The sequence below is a fragment of the Mesoplodon bidens genome, assembly GCF_964165515.1.
Source record: "Mesoplodon bidens genome assembly, chromosome: 17".
NCBI lineage: Eukaryota > Metazoa > Chordata > Mammalia > Artiodactyla > Ziphiidae > Mesoplodon > Mesoplodon bidens.
Window position 1 is genome coordinate 66633071 of NC_138174.1, and position 24106 is coordinate 66657176.

The 24106-nt window shown below is 40.4% G+C and overlaps 1 protein-coding gene across 2 annotated transcripts in view; it reads left to right on the forward strand.

The window, feature by feature from the left end:
• Nucleotides 1-24106, forward strand: part of UBAC2 (UBA domain containing 2) — a 165250-nt gene that overhangs the window by 10621 nt on the left and 130523 nt on the right. The window contains exons 2-5 of one of the 2 annotated variants that reach the window (XM_081214651.1): nucleotides 15780-15851; nucleotides 16916-17043; nucleotides 19202-19321; nucleotides 20188-20297. In XM_081214651.1, coding sequence (XP_081070777.1) covers nucleotides 15780-15851; nucleotides 16916-17043; nucleotides 19202-19321; nucleotides 20188-20297 — 430 coding nt within the window. The remainder of the gene's footprint in view (nucleotides 1-15779; nucleotides 15852-16915; nucleotides 17044-19201; nucleotides 19322-20187; nucleotides 20298-24106) is intronic. The other variant, XM_081214650.1, reaches the window with a different exon arrangement.

The window sequence follows — 24106 nt, forward strand, 5'->3', positions numbered from 1 at the left end:
CATTGTAGAAAATTTGGGAAATAAAAGGAAGAAACCTAAAATTCCATTTCACTGTGCTGCCCAGACTTCATCCCTGTTAACATATTGGTGTTCTATACATTTTTTCATATGTATGTATGTAAACAGATTTAAAGCAAAATTGGAGCTACATGCAGTTTCATATTCTGATTTTTGCATTTAACCTTAAATGAATTTGCCCCATGTTATTAATAATGTTCAAAGATGACTTTTAACATTTTTTTGTTTTGCCTTATTACAAAACTGAAACATGCTTGCTGCCAAAAAAATTAAAATATTACACAAATACGTAATATAGAAAGGAACAGTCACACATTACTCTCCCACCTAAATAATCATCACTGATATTTTAGTGCTCATTCTTTTAGATTTTTTTCTCTACAGGCTCTTACCTGTGCATTCTTTCTCTCTCAGGCAATGTTATGGTGAACGTCTTTAAGTTATTGATCACATCTTTGACTTCATCCTAAAGAAATGATCACAAACGTGGAATTATAGTGTCAAAGAATAGGAACATTTTTAAGCTCTTGATCTGTATTGCCAAATCCTTCCAGAAAGGATGTGTCACTTTACACTTTTCAGCAGTTTAGGAGAATATCTTTCTCACCAAACTCTTGTAACACTTGAGTATGATAATTTAACATGATTTTTGCCAATTGAGAGATTGAAAAATGACATTTCATTGTTTTAATCTGCATTTCTTTGAATGCCTGGGAAAGTGAACTTATTTTCATCTTTCATATTTATTGGCCATTTTAATATATTTTTGAACTGATTTGACTATGTCCTTTGCCCTTTTTTTTTAAATTGGAGTATTAGTGTTTGTTTTGTTTTTGTTAAATTGATTAGTAAAAGTCCTTTAAGGGTACTAGCTTCTGTCATGGTATATGTTACGAATATTTTAACCACTTGTCAGTTGCTTTTTAATTTTATTCATGAAATTTTTCTCATATAAAGTTTTTCATTTAAATAAGTCATTAAAATAAAGGGATTTAGCCCATAAGTTGTATTTAGCCAAATTCATCCTTTTCTTTATTAAGTCCTCCTGAGATCTGTTAAATATTCATTCAATATTTTTGTATCTTATGTAGGTAATATATACTGCTGGTACAAATTCAGGCTACCTGGAAAAGGAGAAAGTGAAACGTGAAATTCTTTCTTCTCAGTCCCAACAGTTTGGAGAATATTCTTGTAGATTGTTTTTTGCTTATGAATCCTGTGTGTGTGTGTGTGTGTGTGTGTGTGTGTGTGTGTGTGTGTGTGTGATTAATATAAGAGTAATATAAGCATATGGTAAAAGTTTATATAAGGATATAATATGAATTCTCTTCACTAGCAGTAGCCGCTTTTAAGTTCCTCTTTCTTTGTTTCTTCTGTTATTACAGCTTTAAATGATGTATTTATGCCTTTATTGATTTGTCAACTACTGGTTCTACTTATAGATTCCACATAATGAAAGATGAGGAATTTGCATACCTCCAACCTCTCCATGTTTTAGTTTTGGTTTGGTTACCCCTTGTAGTGGTTACATTTATAATTTTAAACAATGGACAAAACACTTTATTTTTTGATTCATCAATTTTGGGCACAGTCAGTAGACTACACTATGAAAATGAGAAAAATTAGCCCAAGAACATCTACTTTTTTGTCTCTCAGTTCTTAATTTGTGTTCTATGTATGCTGTGTGTTTTTATAGCCTGTTCTGTAATGATAGTTAAGCCTTCCATGCTTTGTCTGTAGGTTGATTTTATATAGAAAATCATAACAATAGCTATATTTACATTATTATGATTGTGTATTCATTGTTGAACCAAGGTGTGTGATTGGTGTCGTAGAAGAAGATAGAGGGTTTCCCTGGTGGCGCAGTGGTTGAGAGTCCGCCTGCCGATGCAGGGGACGTGGGTTCGTGTCCCGGTCCGGGAGGATCCCACATGCCGCGGAGCGGCTGGGCCCATGAGCCATGGCCATTGAGCCTGCACGTCCAGAGCCTGTACTCCGCAATGGGAGAGGCCATGACAGTGAGAGGCCCACATACCGCAAAAAAAAAAAAAAAAAAAAAGAAGAAGAAGATAGAGCCCTAGGTCAGAAAACCTGTGCTACTTCAAGGAGTCTCTTAATTTGTTTTAATGTTTCTTCACTACTGAAGTTCACACTCAATTATTGCTGTTTCTTGACCCTTGCATCATTTTCTTCTCTGAGTCTCCTGTTTTCTCCCCTGGCATCCCTCCTGCAGTAAACGTTTCGGTGCAGAGGACACGGGGGTGAGCTTTCCGGATGCTCACTTGACCATTCTTGTACATAGCGAAACACTGGATTTGCAAGTAGCTGGTGTGGGTTTCCTCTTTACTTGTGGGTAGGTCTTTGTCCCCAGGAGGCCCGAACCTCAGCTGCCTGTAGGCTCTGTTCAAGTTTACAGAGCTTGTGAGCAGCCTGCTCTCCATATAGGGTGCAGAGGTGGGGAGCAGGAGACAGGCAAAGACGGTGAAAATCCCCTGCTGTGGGCCAGGGTCGGGGGGGGCTTGGCTCTTGGTGTAAATATTACTCTGAGTGAAGCCGCCCTTCCTCTTACCAGCCGCCTCCCACTGTTCCACGTTACCCAGGCTAGCATCTGTTGTGGGCGTCTGAAGATGCCCGAGCTCTTTTCTAGCCTTTCTCAGCCCTCAGACCCTTACAATGTCCTCCCTAAGTAGATCGCCGCTTTCTTTGGAGAGCATTTCTCGGATTTTATTTTGGGGGCAAAGCCTTTTCTTCAGCTGGGGTGGTCAAATGAATGGTTGTGTATGAGAAAATGTGAAGGAGTGTGTCTGGGGGCGGGGTTTTGTGGAAGGGCCTGACCCAGCTGCCACAGCAGGCACGTGCGCCGTTTATACCCGGGATGGTTTAAACAGGATGTGGGCTCAACACTAAGGGCCATTGAAACAAACTTAAGATAGTAATTCCCTTTTCAGTTCTTTTTCCTCTTGATTGTAACAAAGAGAAAGTCTCAGTTAGCTGCTAGTCTGAAATACCTCTCTAATAGCAGCTAGTTTCCTCTGGTAACGTAGAGAACAGGAGGCAAGCCCAGATCTTTCTGCAGCAACAGTATTAGTTAGAATTTAGTAAACTGTGTTTATTTTTATAGTTACCACCTACTGATGACAAAGTGACACTCGTTTTGCACTTATTATAGTGATATAAAGTTTCCTTTAAAATACATTTATTTAACTAAAACATAGTAAGATGATTTAAAGAAAAATATTAAATAATAGGATAGGTAACACTGGGATATAACAAAAATTGTGGCGCCGTAATGGGACTGACTGAAGTTTGAGAAATACTGTAAATTATTCTGTTGGGTAATTCTGTTTGCTCATGCTCCTCTCCAGGTCTTGGTATTTATTGATTAGTTTCCTGGACTATTTGGAAGGAGGCATTTCTCTGGTGTTTTGAAGGTCCTTTTATTTCAGTATGACTTTGGGAGGGGGGAAAAGTGGACAGGTGTAGGAGCCTGTCATCTTGAACTGAAATTTTGTTGAGCTGTCTTTTTGGTTTCATTGCTTTTATTTGATTCTTGAATCCATTTAGAATTAATTTTAGTGTTTATAGTGTTTAAGTGGGGTTTTTTGTCCCCACCAACCAGCCAGTCTCAGCAGCAGTGGTTAAAGATGTTTAGTAGCATCTCTACTCACACATGGATTAGGTGCTAAAGGCCGTGTACAGGTCCAAACTTAAGAGGATTTAAGCTTGTTTCTCTATTTTAGTAGGCTTTTCCACCAGACAGGAGTGGAAGAGGTTCCTTGTATCATCAAACTCTAAAATCAGACTTGGTTTTCTCCATCTTGCAGATGTATGTTTTGTTTGCGTCTTTCCCCCCAGTAGACCCGTTTAGTCTACATTAAACATCTGCTGACAGATAACTCCCCCTCCTGCTTATCTTCTCAGATGTTCAAGTGTATGTCTTTATAGGTACGGTATCCTTACTTGTCAATCTACTTTGTTTGATTCAAAGATTCATAGGGTCTTTGAACATATAGAACCATCCTTGGTTTGTCCTCAGCTGTTACCGTTAGGGCAGCACCTTCAGCAGCCTTGGTCTTTACGACTCAGCCTTCTCTTAAATTAGCATTGCTCTGACCGGCATTCACCTCAGTGATGATTCTCTAGGCCAGACTTTGAACACTGGCAGGCCACACAGATGTGTTTTGTTTGAGCTGTGTGTTGGTGGCGAGGGTAGGGGGGTGGGAGGAGAGTCACCTTCCAACATTTTAAAATTGGTGTCTTTGAGACAGAAATCCAGATTCCTTTTAGCTCTTGAGATGATGATCTGGCACACCAGGGCTGAACTGTTATGTGACAAAAATCCACTGATAACGTGCTTTTTGCCACCTGCCTTCCCTGTTTCACTGCTACCTGCCTGGCCTCCTTAGGCACTTGAATTTACAACAGTTCTTTTATTTTTTTGCCAATAACCACACATTTTCTCTTAAAATTTTTTTTTTCTTTTCTCTTACAGTTTATTTCATGGGTCTAGAACAAGCTTGTCTGGACAAACTTTCTGATTCACTTTTTCAGAGCTGTTCCTACCATTGAATAATTTATCATTTATGTGTAACATTTATAATTTTCTTCTTTTGGCTTTTAAAATTATTATTTCATTTTATTGCATTCCTTGTCTAATTAGCACTTTTTTTTTTTTGTGGTGCGTGAGCCTCTCACTGTTGTGGCCTCTCCCGTTGCGGAGCACAGGCTCCGGATGCGCAGGCTCAGCGGCTATGGCTCACGGGCCCAGCCACTCTGCGGCATGTGGGATCTTCCCGGACTGGGGCACAAACCCGTGTCCCCTGCATCGGCAGGCGGACTCTCAACCACTGCGCCACCAGGGAAGCCCTAATTAGCACTTTTAACAATGACTGCCTTTTTTTTTTTTACACTTAAGGAAAGGCTTTATGTTTGTATAAAATCTCCCTAAGAAGGATAAACCCGAGTAGTGTCCAGCATAGTGGCAGGACTAAAATCAAAGTGTAGGAGCCTATTGCCACTGTTGATGAACTGCAGATCTGACACACTTTTCTCTGGCGTCGCGAGCCTTTGTGTTCAGCTCTGTTTTAGAACTTCCTTTTTCAATTTTATTGCTCGTTCTTTTTTTCCCCCTAATTCATACTATTGAATATTTTAGATATAGAATACATTCTGGTCTCTAGAGGACAAATCTTCCTCTTTCTTGCCTTTTTTCGGGATTCTTTTCTGGAAACTTTCTAGCCTTTTATCCTGTTCATTTTCCTGATGAGTTTTACAAGCGTTGGTCCAGTAACAAGTGTTCACGGGCTGCCCTCCCAGGCCAGGCCCCCGGGCCACCTGTTGGGTGAGGAGTGGTCAGTGCAGCAGACGTCCAGGGCCTTCACATTCTCCCCAGGGTGTTAGGAACAGCAGCGGGTTCATGGATGGCTTACCGTGTTTTACTTCTGAGCATCGTAGGTAATGACTGTCACAAGAATAAACTTGGGACCTTTTGATTCTCGGGCAGTTTTATGGACGTCTTTGTGGAGACGGTCACCAGAACGCACTTGGTCACTGAGGGTGTGTTTCATCAGGTTTTCTTCCAGGAAGCTCATAGGCCCGAAGAGTAAAGGAAGGTGGATGCAGAAGGTGTCCCTCGCAGTGCACGGGTTTCTGCATTTTCGTGGACTTAAACACATTGGTTTAGCCCCTTTTTGATGAAAAAGTTTAAGGAAGTGACTTCATAAAACACCAGATCACCCCATTTTTGTGGGACCCCTGAGAAGTTTACCAAATAGTTGAGTAGTCAGAAATAGGAAAACCGATCTGGTAGGATATGGCAGCCCCTCCTCCAGGGGTGTGAACCACACCGGGGTTTTTGACGGGTATACTTTGACATGGTGACTTGTGGGGATGGGCAGAGTTGCTGGGTTACTGCCTTTTCCTCCCCCCCCATCCCCACCCCCTGCATCTCTCCTCAGCTACGATGCTTCTGTAACGGCCCACATGGCTAAGCTTTGCAAGACCTGTGGTTAGTATCTTTAGTACCTAAAAGATGCATATTCTTATTCAGGTAGAATTCACATAACATAAAATTCGCCGTTGTAACCATTTAAAAGTGTACAATTATTGACTTAACAGCACATTCACATTGTTGTGCAGTTATCACCAACCACTCTCTACTTGCAGACCATTCTTATCAACCCCAAAAAGAAGCGCAGTTCCCGTTAAGCAGTCCCTCACCATTCCCTCCCCTTCCCTGCCCCTGCCAACCACTAATCTGCTTTCTGTCTCTGGATTTTTAAATTCTGGACATTTCATGTATGTGGAGTCATAATATGTGGCTTTTGAGTCTGGCTTCTTTTGCTTAGTATAATGTTTTCAAGGTTCTTCCATATTGTAGCATGTGTTACTAGCATGTGTCCTTTTACGACTAATCGTTCATTGTATGGATATACCACATTTTGTTTATTCATCTGTTGATAGACATTTGGGTTGTTTCCACTTTTTGGCTCTTAGGATAATGCTGAGATGAATATTCAGGTTTTTGTTTGAATATCTGTTTTCAGTCCTCTTGGGTATATAACTAGGAGTTGAATTGTTGGGTCATGTGGTAATTCTATGTTTAACTTTTTGAGCAACCAAAAAGATACAAGTGAAGTACTAAAAACAGTAAGAGTGAAAATCCCTTTGGACCATGGACCATGATATAAAGATATCAGATTTCCTTGTTATATATTACAAAAACTTTTTCTTTGGAGTCAGGCAGAACTGGTCCAGATCTCAGCCTAACTAGTTGTGACTTTGAACCAGTTATTTAACCTTTCTTAGCCTATTTTTCACCTAGAACGTTCGGATAACTAAGTATTGCCTCAGGTTTACTATAAGCATTCACTGAGATGGTATTACACAGAAAGTGCTTTTTTTAGCACAGTGCTTGGCAAAAAGTGATCCACATATACTGTAATAATTATTTTAGGATAATACGCAGTCACCGTAGCCTGATTGCTATTCTTTGCCACAGAGAGATGGCTTTGTACTGCCATCATACCAAAGAGGTGAATGACCCAAAAGGAAACACCTTAAACTTTGGTGTTTTATGTTGTCTTTACCATAGATGTTTTGCATTTTTATTTTTAGATTAATGCATTGTCTGTCATTCTCAAAATCTGTTACATCACTATTTTCAAAAGTGGAAGGACCCATTGTAAAGAAGTCACATTTTTTAACCTTCCATTTGATCACTGCTTGGGTTCCTCATGTATGAACCACTTCCTGGCTCCACTCACAGGGGGGCCAGCAGATTGCTAGCAATTTGCCTTATCTCACAGTGTAAGGATTTAATGAAACTTTTAACTGAGTTAGTAACTAGTTAAACCAAAATTATTTTTTCTAATTCTTAAAATATTTTCATAAAAAGTTAAAACCTCCCGTGAACAGATCATTTAGAGATTAATATTTTGATACGTGCTTTTAAAAAACCCATGTATTTATGAACTATTTTTTTTAAAAGCATTATTCAATATATAATAATGCTACTGGAAATATTGCACTTACTATTTAGGAACATCTTTCCAAAGCATGAAATATTTTTCTACAACCTAGTTCTTAAAATTGAGTATTATTCCATTTTATGTATAGAACATAATTTATCTATTTTCCTTTTGGACATTGATGTTTCTAGTTTTTTCACTATTATAAACAATGCTGTGATGAGCGTCTTTGTAGCAAAAATCTTCGTGTATATCTGTGATAATTACTTTGGGCTAAATTCCTAGATGTAGATTTCTTTTTGGATCAGAGGGTTTATATATATTTTTTAAACTTTTGATCAGTTTAACATTTAATAAGTACCCACCACTCTGTGTTGTACCCTCCCAGACTGCCGTCTTTTTATATCTCCATTCACAAGTGCATTTACTTTTGTGACATAGGGTACCACTTGGATTTCTGTTATTGCTGTTTGTGACTATGTATGTCTTTCATTTAAAATCCACCATGCAGGTGACAGTCCCTTTGGACCACGGAGCTCTGTGGCCGCGCAGCATAAGGAGCAGTTTTATTTGTAGTCAGATTGTCAGGGTTTGTTCTTCCACTCCCTGGCCATTAGATCAGACACCTCTTCTTGAACAGCATTCCTGTGTCCTCAGCCTCACCTCTTATTCCATGTATTTCTGTACTCTTGTTTGGTGTAACCTGGTCTGATTTGGTAAAGCTTATTTCTCTGTTCTTCCCTTGGGGCTTCTTTTCTGTGGCCACTCTAGACATTTGTGGGATGATGGATAAAAATGCTTTCCTGTTTCTTCCCTGGGTGATGTTTCTGAGATACATTCACAAGGCTTCTTAGAAAATCCTGTGGGACTCAGCACTTGACAGAAACATCTGTAACTCATAGAGGTAGCCAGCTTCGTAATGAATCCTTGTATTGACTCCCTCTGTGTTTCATTCCCTGTGTCCTTCACTCCTGCTCCCTGGAACCACATTCCAAAATAAACTACCTGCCGGCTAGTCTTTGTCTTGCCTTTTGTTTTAAGTGGAACCCAGGCTGAGTCATTTGTGATCACAGGCAGGTAACTCACGCTTTGAGTCGCAGTTTTCTCATATGATAAATTTGGAGAGGGTCACGTCTACCTCACGTAATCCTTTCCTTCACCAGATACTTACTAAAACACTACTCTATGCCAGATACTGTCCTGGGTATAGAAATATATAGTAGTGAGCAAGACAAGCAAGACCCTGCCTTCATTGAGCTTACATTCTGATGAGGGAGACAGACAAAGGAGGAAACAAAGAAGAATTTCAAATAGTGAAAAGTGCTCTTCAATAAACAAAACGTCACGAGGGATTGCTACTCTGAGATGCCGTCCGAAATGAGGACCGAGTGATGAGGACAGGCTGGATGTGGGGAGAACATCTTGAGCAGAGGGAGTAGCAGATGTAAAGGCCCCGAGGGGTAGGAGCCTCAGGAGCAAGGTGGTACACATAAAGTGCTGTGAATGGGACTTTGCACTTGCCAAGGGCTCAATAAATGTTGGATAGTATTAGGAGTAAGGTTAGATCAAAGGGATAACCTGTCATTAACTACACAGCAGTAGGTGACCAGTTTTGTCTCATGAATGGACAAAAATTGGCTTCATAGAATAAGCACATAATTGTACAGGATGTGAATAGAGTTGTGCAGTACATTTTTCTTTACCAATGTAGTGAGTTACATTGATATCTGCTTTGCATTCCTGGTATAAACTTCACTTGATTGTGATGTATTATCCTGTTTATGTATAGCTGGATTCAGTTTGCTAATATTTTGTTGAGAATATTGCAACAAAATATTAGCAAATTGGTCTGAGATATTGGTCTCTTGTTTTCTTTTAACATCTTTGTTTTTGGAATCAGTGTAATGTTGGCTTCATAAAATGAATTGGGAAGTGTTCTCTCCTTTCTATGTGGTGGAAGAGTTTATGTAGGATTGGTATTCTTTTTCCTTTTGGTGTTTGGTACAATTCTTCAGTGAAGCCATCAGGCCTAGAGTTTTCTTTGTTGGAAGACTTTTAACTATGAATTCAGTTTCTTCATTTCTATAGGACTGTTCAAATTTCTTTTTGATTTTGATAAGTAGATTGCATCTCTCAAGGAATTTGCCTATTTCATCCAAGTTGTCAAATTTGTGGCTAAAATGTTGTTTCTGATATTCCCTTATTATCCTTTAAAAATTATCTTATTTATGATAAAAGTACATACATAAAATTTACCATTCTAACCATTTTTAAGTGTACAGTCCAGTGGTATTAAGTGCATTTCACAATGTTGTACAACCCCTTACTAGCCTATTAATGTCTATGGCATCTGTAGTGATGTCCCCTCCTTTATTCTTTTTTTTTTTTTTTTTTTTTCTGGTACATGGGCCTATCACTGTTATGGCCTCTCCCGTTGCGGAGCACAGGCTCCGGACGCGCAGGCTCACGGGCCCAGCCGCTTAGCGGCATGTGGGATCCTCCCGGACCGGGGCATGAACCCGTGTCCCCTGCATCGGCAGGCGGACTCTCAACCACCGCGCCACCCGGGAAGCCCCCCTCCTTTATTCTTGATACTGGTAGTTGTGTCTTTTCTTTCTTTCCTGATCAGTCCTGCTAGAGGTATATCAATTTTATTTATCTTCTCAAAGAGTTAGTTTTTAGTTTCATTGATTTTTCTGTATTATATTTTGGTTTTCAATTCCATTGATTTCTGCTCATAATTCTGTCTTTCCATATGCTTGCTTAGGGTTTAGTTTGCTCGTCTTTTTCTAGTATTTTAAAGCTTGTACTCTTTATTGTCATTTGAGACCTTTTCTCTTCCCATATAAGCATTTAATGCTATAAATTTCCTTCTAAGCATTGCCTTATTTGCAGCCCACAAATTCTGCTTGGTTGTACTACTTTTTATTCTATTTAACATATATTCTAATTTCCCTTGTGACTCCCTCTTTGACCCAGGTATTATTTAGAAGTATGTTGTTTAATTTTCAAGTACAGTTGACCCTTGAACAATGTGGGTGTTTGGAGTGCTGACCCCCATGTAGTCGAAAATCCGAGTATAACTCTATAGTTGGCCCTTCATATCCATGGTTGCACACCCGTGGATTCAACCAACCATGGATTGTGTAGTGCCGTGGTATGTACTTATTGAAAAAAAATCATATAAGTGGACGCTTGACGTTCAGACCTGTGTTGTTCAAGGGTCAGCTGTATTTGGAGGATTTTCCATCCATCTTTCTGTTGTTGATTTCTGGTTTAATTTTGTTGTAATCAGGGAACGTACTTTGATGATTTTAATTTCTTTAAGTTTATAGAGGTGTGTTTTATGGCCCAGAATATGGTCTGTCTTGGGGAATGTTCCTTATCCATTTGAAAAAACATGTATAATTTTTTGTTGTTGGGTGGAGTATACTATAAATGTCAATCAGGTCAAATTGACTGATATTGTTTTTCAAGTCTTCTATATTCTTACTGATTGATATGACAATGTATTACAGTGTGGGTGGATGGCTTAAACAACAGAAGTTTATCTTCTCACAGGTCAGGAGGCTGGAAGTACAAGATCCAAGCCTTGGCAAGTTTGGTTTTTCCTGAGGCCTTTCTCCTTGGCTTGTAGATGTCTTCTCCCTGTGTGTTCACATGGTCTTTCCTCTGTATGTGTGCATCCCTGGTGCCACTTCCTTCTCCAATAAGAACAGATTGGATTAGGGCCCCACCTTTGTGACCTCATTTAACCTTAAACGGTATGGAGGTTCCTTAAAAAACTACAAATAGAACTACCATATGACCCAGCAATCCCACTACTGGGCATATACCCTGAGAAAACCATAATTCAAAAAGAGACATGTACCAAAATGTTCATTGCAGCTCTATTCACAATAGCCCGGAGCTGGAAACAACCTAAGTGTCCATCATCGGATGAATGGATAAAGAAGATGTGGCACATATATACAATGGAATATTACTCAGCCATAAAAAGAAACGAAACTGAGCTATTTGTAATGAGGTGGATAGACCTAGAGTCTGTCATACAGAGTGAAGTTAGTCAGAAAGAGAAAGACAAATACCGTATGCTAACACATATATACGGAATTTAAAAAAAAAAATGTCATGAAGAACCTAGGGGCAAAACGGGAATGAAGACGCAGACCTACTTGAGAATGGACTTGAGGATATGGGGAGGGGGAAGGGTGGGCTGTGACAAGGCGAAAGAGAGGCATGGACGTGTATACACTACCAAACATAAGGTAGATAGATAGTGGGAAGCAGCCGCAGAGCACAGGGAGATCAGCTCGGTGCTTTGTGACCGCCTGGAGGGGTGGGATGGGGAGGGTGGGAGGGAGGGAGATGCATGAGGGAAGGGATGTGGGAACAGATGTATATGTATGACTGATTCACTTTGTTATAAAGCAGAAACTAATTAAAAAAATAAATAAATAAACTTAAAAAAAAAAAATGGATAACCAGTGGACCTACTATATAGCACAGGGGACTCTGCTCAATGTTATGTGGCAGCCTGGATGGGAGGGGAGTTTGGGGGAGAATGGGTACATGCATATGTAGAGCCGAGTCCCTTTGCTGTGCATCTGAAACTATCACAACATTGTTAATCGGCTGTACTCCAATATAAAATAAAAAGTAAAAAAAAAAAAAGACCCTATCTCCAAATATAGTCGAATTGGGGGTTAGGGCTTCAACATATGAATCTGGAGGAGGGCGGGGGACATTTCAGTCCATGACACTGATTTTCTGTCTACTTGTGTTATTGATTACTGAGAGAGGAGTGCTGAAGATTCCTACTATATTTGTGAATTTATCTGTTTCTATAAGTTTTTGCTTCATGTGTTTTGAAGTCTTATCTCAGCTCTCAAATTCTGTGATTCACTATTTGCCCACCTCCACAGTTGAAGAAGGGTATAATGAACACCTAGATTCTGCAATTAACATTTTACATATTTGCTTTATTAAATATCCATTCTCTGTTTCATCAATTTGTCTTATTTTTTGGTGGATCTCAAAGTAAGTTGTAGTCACTTTATCTCTAAACACTTAAGCATACATGTTGTTAACTAGAATTTAATAATCATTTAAAGTTCTTTTTTGGTTTGTTTTGCGGTAAACTTCATATGGCGAAATGTACAGATCTTGAGTTAATCGGTAAATTCTGCTGTCCATAGTAATACTGTATACTTGTCCTGTGATGTGGGACTTCTTGGACCATTGTATATTATCTGTTACTTTCCTCATAGGTTTTTGGGATCTGATTTTTGCTCATCTTAAGAGGAGGACTTAATGGTAGTGTTATCTGAGTTAAGTAATCAGGTCTGTATTTTTAGGGGTTTAGTCCTAGGCAGAATTAAAATGATTGTATAAATAGGATCCGTTATTAATTCAGCAAATATTTTATTTATTTTTAGTCTTTAATTGTGGTAAAATACACATAACATAAATTTTCCATCTTAACCATTTTTAAGTGTATGGTTCCATGGCATTAAGCACATTCACATTGTTGTGCATTTGTCGCTAGAACTCTTCATCTTGCAAAACTGAAACTCTATACCCATTAAACAGCTCCCTATTCTTCTCTCCCCCCAGCCCCTCAAAACCACCTTTCTATTTCTTGTCTCTGAATTTGACTCCTTAGGTACCTCATAGAAATGGAATCATACAGTATTTATCGTTTTGTGTCTGGCTTATTCCCTTCAGCATAATGTCCAAAAAGTTTATCCATGATGTGGCACGTGAAGATTTCCTTCCTTTTAAAGACTGAATATAATTCATTATATTCTGCTGTATGGATATACCACATTTTGTTTATCCATCAGTGGATTCTTGGGTTGCTTTCACCAGTATTTATTGAGCATCTCTTATCTATCAGTCACCTTTCATTAGGTAAACACTTGTTGACTGCCTTTATGGACCTGATCCTGTTATAGGCATGAGGGATACTGCAGCAGTGAACATACACAGACAAAATTGTTGCCTTCAAGAGGCTTATATTCTAGTGGGGACTGAGGATGGGGAGATGGACAATACACAGAGAAATGTATTTCTTGATTCCAAATTGCATTTTTTCACATTTTAGTGTTTCTAATATTGGGTTGTACTTTACAGTTGATGCCATCTTAGAGTTATTTGACAGTGTTTCTTTTTTAGTAACACCTAAAATAATGGTATATCTTACAGTCAGTTTGAATCATAGATTTGGTGAATCACTATTAATAAGTCAGTTGTTGATAAGTGCTGTGAAAAGATAAACCAGAACAAAGGGGATAGAGAATTACATGGGACATCCACAGATAAGGTAACATTTGAGCAGAGTACTTGTTCAGTGCAGGTGATATTTTTTTCATAGCAGGACTGCCTCCCTGCAGGCCATAGTGTGTTGGTTCGCATTCTGTTCTCACTCTGGACTGGTAACAGCTTGTGGACTAGTTACTTTGAGCAGCATTGGTATAAAGGGTAGAGCCCTAGGAGGTGGGGGGTGGAGATGGGGGTTAGGGAACAGTTTGCAAGGTGGCCCCAGATCTTGTAGGCATGGTAAGGGCGAGGGTGACAGAATTTTCCATCGTAGGAGCTGGCAACAGTTCTACTGGCTCGCAACAAAAACTTTGGATCATCTTTGACTTCTCCATTTGCCCATACCTTATACCCAGTCAGCCAGCAAATCCTGCCTGCTGTACCTTCCAAGCATACCGCAGTTCTGACCACTCTCACTACCCCCACCCAAACCCCCCTGGTCCAGGCCATCCTCATCTTCTGTCTGGATTATTATGATAGCCTCCTAACTGGTCTCCTTTCTTCTATGCCAGCCTTCCTGTAATCTCCTCAACTTAGCAACCAAAGCGATCCTTTGAAAACACGTCTGATCATGTTATTCCTTTCCTTAACGTCCCCAAGAGCATCCTGTCACTCTCCAAGGAAAGGTTAAGTCCTTATGGCCTATAGGGTTCTACACTGTTTGCTCCCCGGCTTCTTTGACCTTATATCCTGCCTCTCTGCTTTTCGCTCATTCTGCCATTAGCTGCCTTGGCAGCCTTACTGTTTCTTGATCGTATTGAGTGTGTTCCTGTCTCACAACACTTGGACTTGCTCTTTTCCCTGCCAAGAATACTGCTCCCCAGATATCTGCAAGGCCCACATCCTCAGGTGTCTGCTCAAATTTCACCTTGTCAGAGGGCCTTCTAATCACGCTATGAAAAAGAGCACCCTTCTTTCCCCACTAGCACTATGTTTTCCCCTAAACCAGGATAGGCTAGTTATGCTGCCGTAGCAAACGGCTCTAAAATGTCAGGGACCTGAAACGACAAGGTTTGTTTCCTACTGCTGGTGTCCCTCCATGGTGAGTCGCCTGGCAGGGCCTGTTCCGTATTGTCTTGAACTCTGGCGTCCGGCTCGTAGCATAGCCACCATCTTGAGCATTGGCCAAGGGAAAGGCCATTCACTGGCTCTCCAATATTTGCCTGGAAGTGACATCTATTATGTTGACTTGGCCAAAGCAAGTCACATTGCCATATGCCACTTCAGTTAGGGGCAGGTGTGGGTGGGTAGCAGTCCTATCTTTTATCTGAAGAGAGAGCAGGAAGTCCATGGTGGGTAACACAGCCTCACTCTTTACCCCACTTAATTTCTCTATACCATTTGTTTGTATCTGACATGATATTTACCTTGCTTTGTGTATTTTCTTTTCTCTGCTGTCTAGACTGTAGGTCCCACAAGGGGAGGGACTTTGTCCATCATTTGCTGCTATACCCCAGGACCTAGGATAATGCATGGTGTGCAGGAGTAGGCGCTCATTAATTGGAGAGATATGAGTGAGAATACCAAAGCAAACCATTCATTTATTCATATGGTGACATGTAAGCCATTGGGAGTGTGCAGCAGGAAGGTTTGAGGAGAGGGCACACTTACTATAGAAGAGCGGGAGCATTGCTGGTCCGTGGAGAGTGTCAGTTTGAGATTTGAGACCATGAACCTACAGTGGAATCTTGCAGGCAGCCAGGAAGAGGCAGGAATGAGTAAATGATGGGACCCATTTCCCAAGGATCGGTGAAGTCCAAGTTGAAGGAGGAAACCTTCAAGGCGCACCTCTGTCACCTGTGCTCCGTCTTCAGTCCTGTTGGAATAATAAGGGAGGAGCTTGCCTTTAACCAAGGAGGCCCAGTCTCCTGGGGTTGTGATTGTGGTGGTTGGAGCAGTTTTCCCTATATTCATTCTTTATTTACTTCTCATAACACTCTTGAGGTAGCGTCTCTTATCTTCATTTTACAGGTGAGGAAAACAGGCTGAAATTGCTCGCGTTAGGACTTAGGTTGGTCAGGCTCACAACCACGGTGCTTTCCGGTACGTTTGGGGTACTAGGTGGTGGGGACTCCGTTTTCTGGGGGGCGGGGAGCTCCATTAGCTCTTAGATTCCCTGGAGCCTTGATTGCATCTTGGTCGTGAAAATAGTATGCAGCCACTTTACCGATGGTTCCAGTTTAGCTGTTTGTTAGACCTTACCAGAAAGGAAGTAGTTGGGCTATTTTTATATACGCAAACAAGTGTAATAACCACACTATACCAACCATAACTAGTAGCTTCACTCCCCATGGAAGTGCACCTCACACGATCTGAGAATGTCTCTGTCTGAAAGTGTCTGTGACGCTTTCCTGTGGTCTTGCCTGTTGATGATCTGGACGTTTCATTCCCTCAAGGAGCTGTGCTAGGCTTTATGGCCAACATAGAGAAGAGAAGGCAGGTGGCCTCCCTCGGGAATCTTTAATGTAGTCGGCAAGGCCAAACAGGTTCCAGACCCTGACTCCTCAACTAGTACCTGGAAACGGGGATGCAGGTTGGGGGAAGAGCCCCTCAGGCTAAAATGGGAGAGACTGATGTAAGGAAGTGGAAACTGAGCTGTTGTTTGAAGGCTGCGTGAGATTTAGACAAGGCTCCAGGGTGCCCGTGGTGGAAAATCTCAGCAGACCACTGCAGGCAGCAATGTTAGCACTTTTAACCGCTTCTTAAATTTCTTAAAGTGAATGTTTATGTACGTGAATCCCAGTCATGCTCAGGAGCTAACTGGTCAGTATGATAGAAAACATACTCCTCTGTCTATTTCTCTATACTTTGGTGACCGTTTTCTAAAAAGGTATTCCATGGAAGTAAACTTGGTTTGGTCTTGTATAAGAGCCAGATGACAGTGAAGCCCCCATCAGCCGATTTCACTTGTTTTCCAGTGCCCTTTGATCACTTACCTCTGCAGGAAGATGTTTTGAAAATATATGTTAATAAGAATTAAATTCCAGAGTGTGTGAACTTTGTCTTCATTCTAATTCAAAAGAAGTGAATTCTCTTGCTTTTCAATCATGTGCTTTTTAAAATCATAGGGACAGTCATTCTGAAAGCAGTTTTGTTTTTCCCTCCAGACAAAGCACCTGTGTCCAAGGGTCTTTTACTGGTCCCCAGTGCCCTGTCCCTCCTGCTGGCCCTCCTCCTTCCACACTGCCAGAGGTTCTTTGTGTACGACCTCCAGGCAGTCAAGGACGACTTCCAGGTGAGCTCCGCTCCACTGGCCTCTGGGAGGGGAGAAGGCAGGCCTTCTTCTTTGATTTGCCTTTCTTCCTGCCATTCTTAGTCTCTCAAAGCCTCTAAATTTGTAAGAAATATTATTTATTATTAATATTCCACTAACAAGTAACTTCTCTAGTTGTATTTATTGATAATTTCAGCAAAGCAGATTATAATGAAGCAGTTGCAGTATTTCCTTTTACACATCTCTTTTCAGCTTCAGTTTTTACTCATGGAAATTCAATTTTTAATTTCAAGAGAATTAAACAATGTTAAATCTGTTTTTTGTATGATTAGTATGCATACTTAACATTTTCAAAAACTTGCCTCAGTTTGAATATGTTAGAGGAGCTAAGCTCTCTCTCAGCTCTAATAGATTGAGAGTCTGTGAATTACTTTTACAGTGGTGGTTAAACCAAGTAGGAAATTTCTCTTGGGTTTTTGCTGCTGGGAAGAGCAGACGTCTGTGGCTTTTGAGATTTATGGGTTGATCACATGAAAAATGCTGGTGCTGGGTCTTGTCTGTGAGTTGGAGTGCAAAAGGGGTATTCCGTTACCATTTCCAACTTGGCAGGGATTTCCCCACACCAACACTAAGCAATTCTCAGACACCAACTTGGGTGTCCTACAGTTGAACTCAGTTCTGATGCCATCTTCCCAGAGAGCATCACATTCCACAGGGTTAGGGCTTAGTCCCACGGGACTGCCCACTGCACTCGCACTTCAGATACCAGTCACCAGCCCAGGTGGTTACCTGTACCTCTGACCGAATGGCTATAAATCAGAGTTCCCACGACCCCCTCCCTGGGCTCCATTAATTTGCTAGAACAGTTTACAGAACTCAGAGAAACGTTTTATGTACTGGATTACCAGTTTATTATTAAAGGATATAGATGAACATCCAGATGGAAGAGATGCATAGGGCAAGGTAAGGGGAAAGGGTGCGGAGCTACCGTGCTCTCTCTGAGCCCCACTGTCCTCAGATCTTCACATGTTCATCACCCAGGAAGCTCTCAGAACCCTGTCCTTTTGGGTTTTTATGGAGATTCATTCCATAGGCAGGATTGATTAACACTGGCCATTGGCAGTTGATCCACCCTCCAGCCCCTCTCCCTCCCCGCAGGTCAGGGTGTGGGACTGAAAGTTCTGACCTTCTAATCACAAGGTTGGTTCCCCTGGAAGCCAGCCCCCATTCTGAGGTGCTTCCAGAAGTCACCTCATTAACATGACAAAAGACACCGTTATAGCTTTCTTCACTTTGGAAATTCCAATGGGCAAAGACCAAAATATATTTCTTATTATAAATCACAATATCAGAGAGTGTTAGTGCAAATTATGGTTATAACCTGCCACCTTTTCTATGCTAAATACTTGATTAGCCATTTTAAGCATGATAATCCATTATTGAGCACTGACATCTTTTCTTCATAGGGATATAATTAATGCCATTGCTTAGGTGGGCTTTGCCAAGTTCCTGTGATTCAGTTATTTATCCATACTACTGCTTTCTGTTGGAATATAGTAGAGCTTCAGTATGATTTCAGTTACTGTAATACAATGATTCTTAATCCTGTCTGCACAGTAGAATCACCTACATAAACTGTTTTTTTTTTTTTTTTTGATGCCAAGACCTCACCCTAGACCAGCTGAGTCAGGGAGCCTAGTGGTGGGGCCCGGGCATTGGTGTACTTTTTTAGAAAGATCCCCAGGGGATTCTAGCATATGGCCAGCCCTGAGAACCACTGCTGTAAGGGAATGTCAGGGCCCTGTGGCCCTGTGTTGGTACCTTTACTGTTTGGGGGGTTAATTTGGTTCACCTGGCTAAGTTGGCGGCAGTCCCCTTCTCCTGCACCACTTTGTGGGCATTTGTGCTCTAGAGGTGGGACCTGCCTGGATGGAGGACAATCACCCTCTGTCTAGGAGTGCAAATAGCCACACTCTCCTGCTAGAACCTCTTAAGGAGCCCTCAGTGTGCATTTCTAAGAGCTGCTACAGAGATATGGAGAGTTTCAGTTCCACCTTGGGGAATCTGAGCTTAGAGTATTAAAAATAAGCAGTATAAAGTAAACGTAATAAATTTGCTAAGGAAGAGACCTGAACAAATCTTACTCTTATTTGTTATTCTTTTTTAAATCCCCATCTAGATTTGGAGGTTGATTTGTGGAAGAATAATTTGCCTTGATTTGAAAGATACTTTCTGCAGTAGTCTGCTTATTTATAATTTTAGGATATTTGAAAGAAGATATGGAAGCAGAAAATTTGCAGTAAGTTTTTATGTATTTTCCCTTTGCTACTTAGGTTATAGAAAAAAATGTTTCTGTTTTCTTGTTTTTAAATAGTTTTATTTTGTTAAGCTTGGTGTTTCATTAACAATTATCTTTTTATTACATGATCCTCTGTCTGATTTGGAACATAGACATTAACCAAAGAAAAAATTTAAATTTAAGCCATTAGCATAATAAAATAATAATGATGATAATAGATAATAATATCAGTGTGAGTGGGCAATAACTTTTTTTTTTTTTTGGCTGCACTGAGTCTTCGTTGCTGCGCGCAGGCTTTCTCTAGTTGCGGCGAGTGGGAGCCACTCTTCATTGCGGTGCGCGGGCCTCTCATTGCTGTGGCCTCTCTTGCTGCGGAGCACGGGCTCCAGTCACGCGAGCTTCAGTACTTGTGGCTCATGGGCTCCAGAGCACAGGCTCAGCAGTTGTGGCTCACAGGCCCAGCTGCTCCGCGCATGTGGGATCCTCCTGGACCAGGGCTCGAACCCGTGTCCCCTGCATTGGCAGGCGGATTCCCAGCTATTGCGCCACCAGGGAAGCCCAGCCATAACACTTTTAATAAGGATTTTTATTTTAATAAAATTCTAATCACTTATTTTGCTTAATGGTTTGTGTATTAGTTGTAAAAATAAGTCATGCTATAAATATCTTTTTTTCAACATACTTAAGAATTATGGAAGTTAATACATTTGACCAATACGGTTTTACTCCCTCACTTTGAAAAGTCTATTCAAACAAAAACAAACTTTAAAAATATATATATATACCTGAGCTGGTTCTAATTAAATAAATGTTAGTTTATTTGTAGAAGACTCCTCTCTGTCATGTTCTTCCTGTTTTATTTTCAGTCCTTTCTGCTGGGCTCCTGGGTGTTGTCAGCAGCGGGTGACTTTATCCTCGCTGAAGCTGTGCGGTATTCCTCTGGTATCACTGCAGCCAGGAACCTGCCTTCTGGATTGTAAGTAGCTCTCAAATATTAGCTTAATTCATAACTACTTAAATCTGACTTAGAGCGTGATTATACATGAAAGTCAGTAAGAGGATATTTTAAACTTTTAGATATAGTAAAATTGATTTTATATTTAAAAATTCCAGTGTATACTTAACATTTTCATTATGTTCTTGAAACGGAATCTGTTTTACACTCACTCTTTTTTGTAGCTTTCAAATCTCATATTTTAGAGAATTTTTAATGAATTTTCTGTTCTGGTCCTGAAGATAGAATTGTGTTTTCATAGTGAAATTTTGTCTTTGTAGCTTTGTTAACTAATTAAACATAAAAACACAAAATTTAATTAATTAGATTAGGGAACAAAATTTATTTGTCTGAAGTTAAGCTTCTGAAGAATGATGCTTTTCTTAAATGATATTGTTTATATATTTCCACCAAAGGTAAAAGAAAATCACTATATAGGTTATAACTTTGTCGCCAATCTGCAGTGGGCAACCTAACTCAAAGAGTGTCTGTGCTTTCATACTGTGTTGGTCTTCTTTAAAAACAAAATGAGAAAACATGCATTCGTTTATGAAATAATTGGCATTTAGGAGCAGAATTGTTGGCACATATAAGTGCCTTTAAAGCATCTCTGAAGTAAGTTTCTGAGACTGTTTTTAAGAGATGAGATACTATAAAATAAAGGTAACATATTTAAAATGTGTGTGTACTAACTTCTGCCTTATTTTAATTTTCAGTATATATTTTTGAGAACTATTAGGCTAGTGCAGGTACCTTGATTTAGATTCACTTTGGATCTCTATTTTTAAAATACGGTTAGTGACCTTATAGCTCTCACACTTACATTGTTAATATTGATGGTAATAGCTACCCTTCATGGGATTTACTGAATTATTGGCATGAGTACTGATATTTAGTTGTCTTAATAATGTATGATCCTGAATAATATTTTAACGGAGACCCATAAAGTTCTGTGTCATAATTATGCAGTTTTTGAGTTTTACGGGTTGTAATTGCAGTTAGACTAAGAAGTTTAAGTTGACTATTCTGCTGTTGTGGTAAATAGTGTCGTCATTAGGAATGATTCCATGTTGATTCAGAAAAGAAGTAGCATTACTAAATCATTAGTTTTCCCCTAACGTTTCTCACTGAGGCCAGTTCTTTTTGGTTCTTTATAAGGCCTACTGAGTTGTAGAAGGGTTATGTGTATTGTGTATGTTTGTGTTAGAATAAATTTAGTGGGTGGGTAGTAACATAGCTTTTAATTCTTATGTACATCGTCCCCTTGTGTGATGACTTTTTTTTTTCTATTGCACATAGAGTTGAATGACAGTTATTTCTTTGAATGCATGACACTTATTTCTTTATGGAATCGCGACTGGTACCTATAAGGAAGATTGATTCAATTTTGAAGTTGGTGGCAATGTTTTTACTAATTCTTGAGGCCAGAAGGCTTTTACCTATTTAAATCTTAGCTAGTAGCAAGAATTGCAAATTTGAGTAAATTCAAAAGTTATAGGATCCCCTTTGAAAGACAGTGTGAATGTTAATTCAGACATCACCTGAATGAGAATATATTTCTCTTTCCTTTTAAATCATGAAACATTATAGTGTGGCTTTTTTGAATCTTGACGCGTTCTCAAACATAGACTTCTTGGAACCTAAATCTTTACTTCAGTAAACTTTGCATTTTGTAAATATATCTTTTATTTGATGGTAAGCAGAGCTTCAAAAACTCAGGAGAGGAAACCTTTTTTAGTCAATGTGTTTTATAATTTGCAGGGTTTTCCACATAATGTCTTGTTACCTTTTTCTTTCTCATCAATGCCAAGTTTACCTGCACTTCCTGCAATTCTTCACTTCCTATTTAATTCTCACTCTCTATTTTTTTAACCTCACCACTATTAAAACTTCTCTTATAAAGGTCACCAGTAACCAACTAATTTCTAAAGCCAGTGGCTTGTTTTCACTTGTCTTATCTGACCTTTCAGTGGCACATTATATGCTTTTGACATCCCATTATTTCATGAAATAAGCTGCTCGCCTGAATCCCAGCACACTGCTCTCTCCTGGTCCTCTTTGACCTTCTTTACTCTGTGCAGCTCCTTTCTCAAGCTTACTCCAGGTGCGCTTTCTGTGCCGTCGCGTCCACCCCCATGACTTCAACCACAGTCAGCATCTGTTGTTTGTTTCCCAGCTCTCTATTTCCAGTCCATATTGCTTTCTTGATCTTTCTTCAGTCGTATTTCCTAGTGACTTCTAAGACTCAAGGAAAATTCATCATGTTCAGAAGCTCTTACCTAGCCTGATCACCTCTCTTTCTGCACTCTTATCTCCTCCTCCTTCTGTACTCCTTATTTTAACTAATGGCATTTTCATCTGCTCAGTCATCCAAGCTGGAAACCTTTCCCTCTTCTCATCAGTGGAGTAGGGCACTGACTCTTACTCATTCGAAGTCCTGTATAAGTCAGCTCTTCATCGCATCTCCTTGACTCCTTCTGTCATTATCCCAGTCTTAACCAGTCTTTTCTTGCCTAGATTTTTGCAGTAATTCTCCAACTAGTCTTCCTATCAATTCCAAAGTATTTCATGCAATGTTTTCAGAAGTTATCTTTCTAAAATACAAGTTTGACCATGCTAATCTTCCTTTTAAAAACCTCTAGGGCTTTCCCTGGTGGCGCAGTGGTTGAGAGTCCGCCTGCCGATGCAGGGGACACGGGTTCGTTCTCCGGTCTGGGAAGATCCCACATGCCGCGGAGCGGCTGGGTCCGTGAGCCATGGCCGCTGAGCCTGCGGGTCTGGAGCCTGTGCTCCGCAACGGGAGAGGCCACAGCAGTGAGAAGCCCGCGTACCGCAAAAAAAAAAACAAAAAAAAAAAAAACAAAAAAACCTCTAAATCCTTATTTTCTTCAGAATAAAAATCAAGCTTCTTCAAGGAGGCATCAGGGCCATCTAGAATAGTACAGATGGCTTAGGCTTTGCCATCACATAGACCAATTTACCTGAGATTCCAGCTCTGCCGTGTATTATTTGTGTGTCATCTTGAGCAAGTTACTTCTCTCAACTTCCCTCATCTGTAAATTGGGGCTCATACTCTGTAATTCACAGGGCAGTGGAGGGAACTAAGTAAGGTCACTTATGCAAACATCCTAGCAGTAGCAGTCTCCCCACCCCATATATTGTTGTTTTTTTCTTTCTCTTCAAAGCCCTCATAATCTGACCCCAATCCAATGTTTCAAGCCACTTCCCCGTCAGTCATTCAGCTTTCTTAACATGCTATGTATTTGTATTCTCGTACCTGCTGGTTTTCTTTCTGCACCCTGTTGCCCTTTGGCAGGATTAATTGTCCTTTTTTAAAAAAAATAAATTTATTTATTTTATTTATTTATCTTTGGCTGCAACGGGTCTTCGTTGTGGTGCACGGGCTTCTCATTGCGGTGGCTTCTCTTGTTGCGGAGCACGGGCTCTAGGCCCACGGGCTTCAGTAGTTGTGGCTCGTGGGCTCAGTAGTTGTGGCTCGTGGGTTCTAGAGCGCAGGCTCAGTAGTTGTGGCGCACGGGCTTAGTTGCTCCGCAGCATGTGGGATCTTCCTGGACCAGGGCTCGAACCCGTATCCCCTGCATTGGCAGGCAGATTCTTAACCACTGCGCCACCAGGGAGGTCCCCCCCCACTAGTCTCAAGTAGAGTCTGGTGCATACTCGGCTCTCAGTAAGTGTTTATTGAATGACTATTGTCTGTTTCCAAAGGAAAATGAACTTAGAGTAGGTGGGGGCTGATGGCAATGGCCTTTACAGCACCTTCAGGTGCTTTT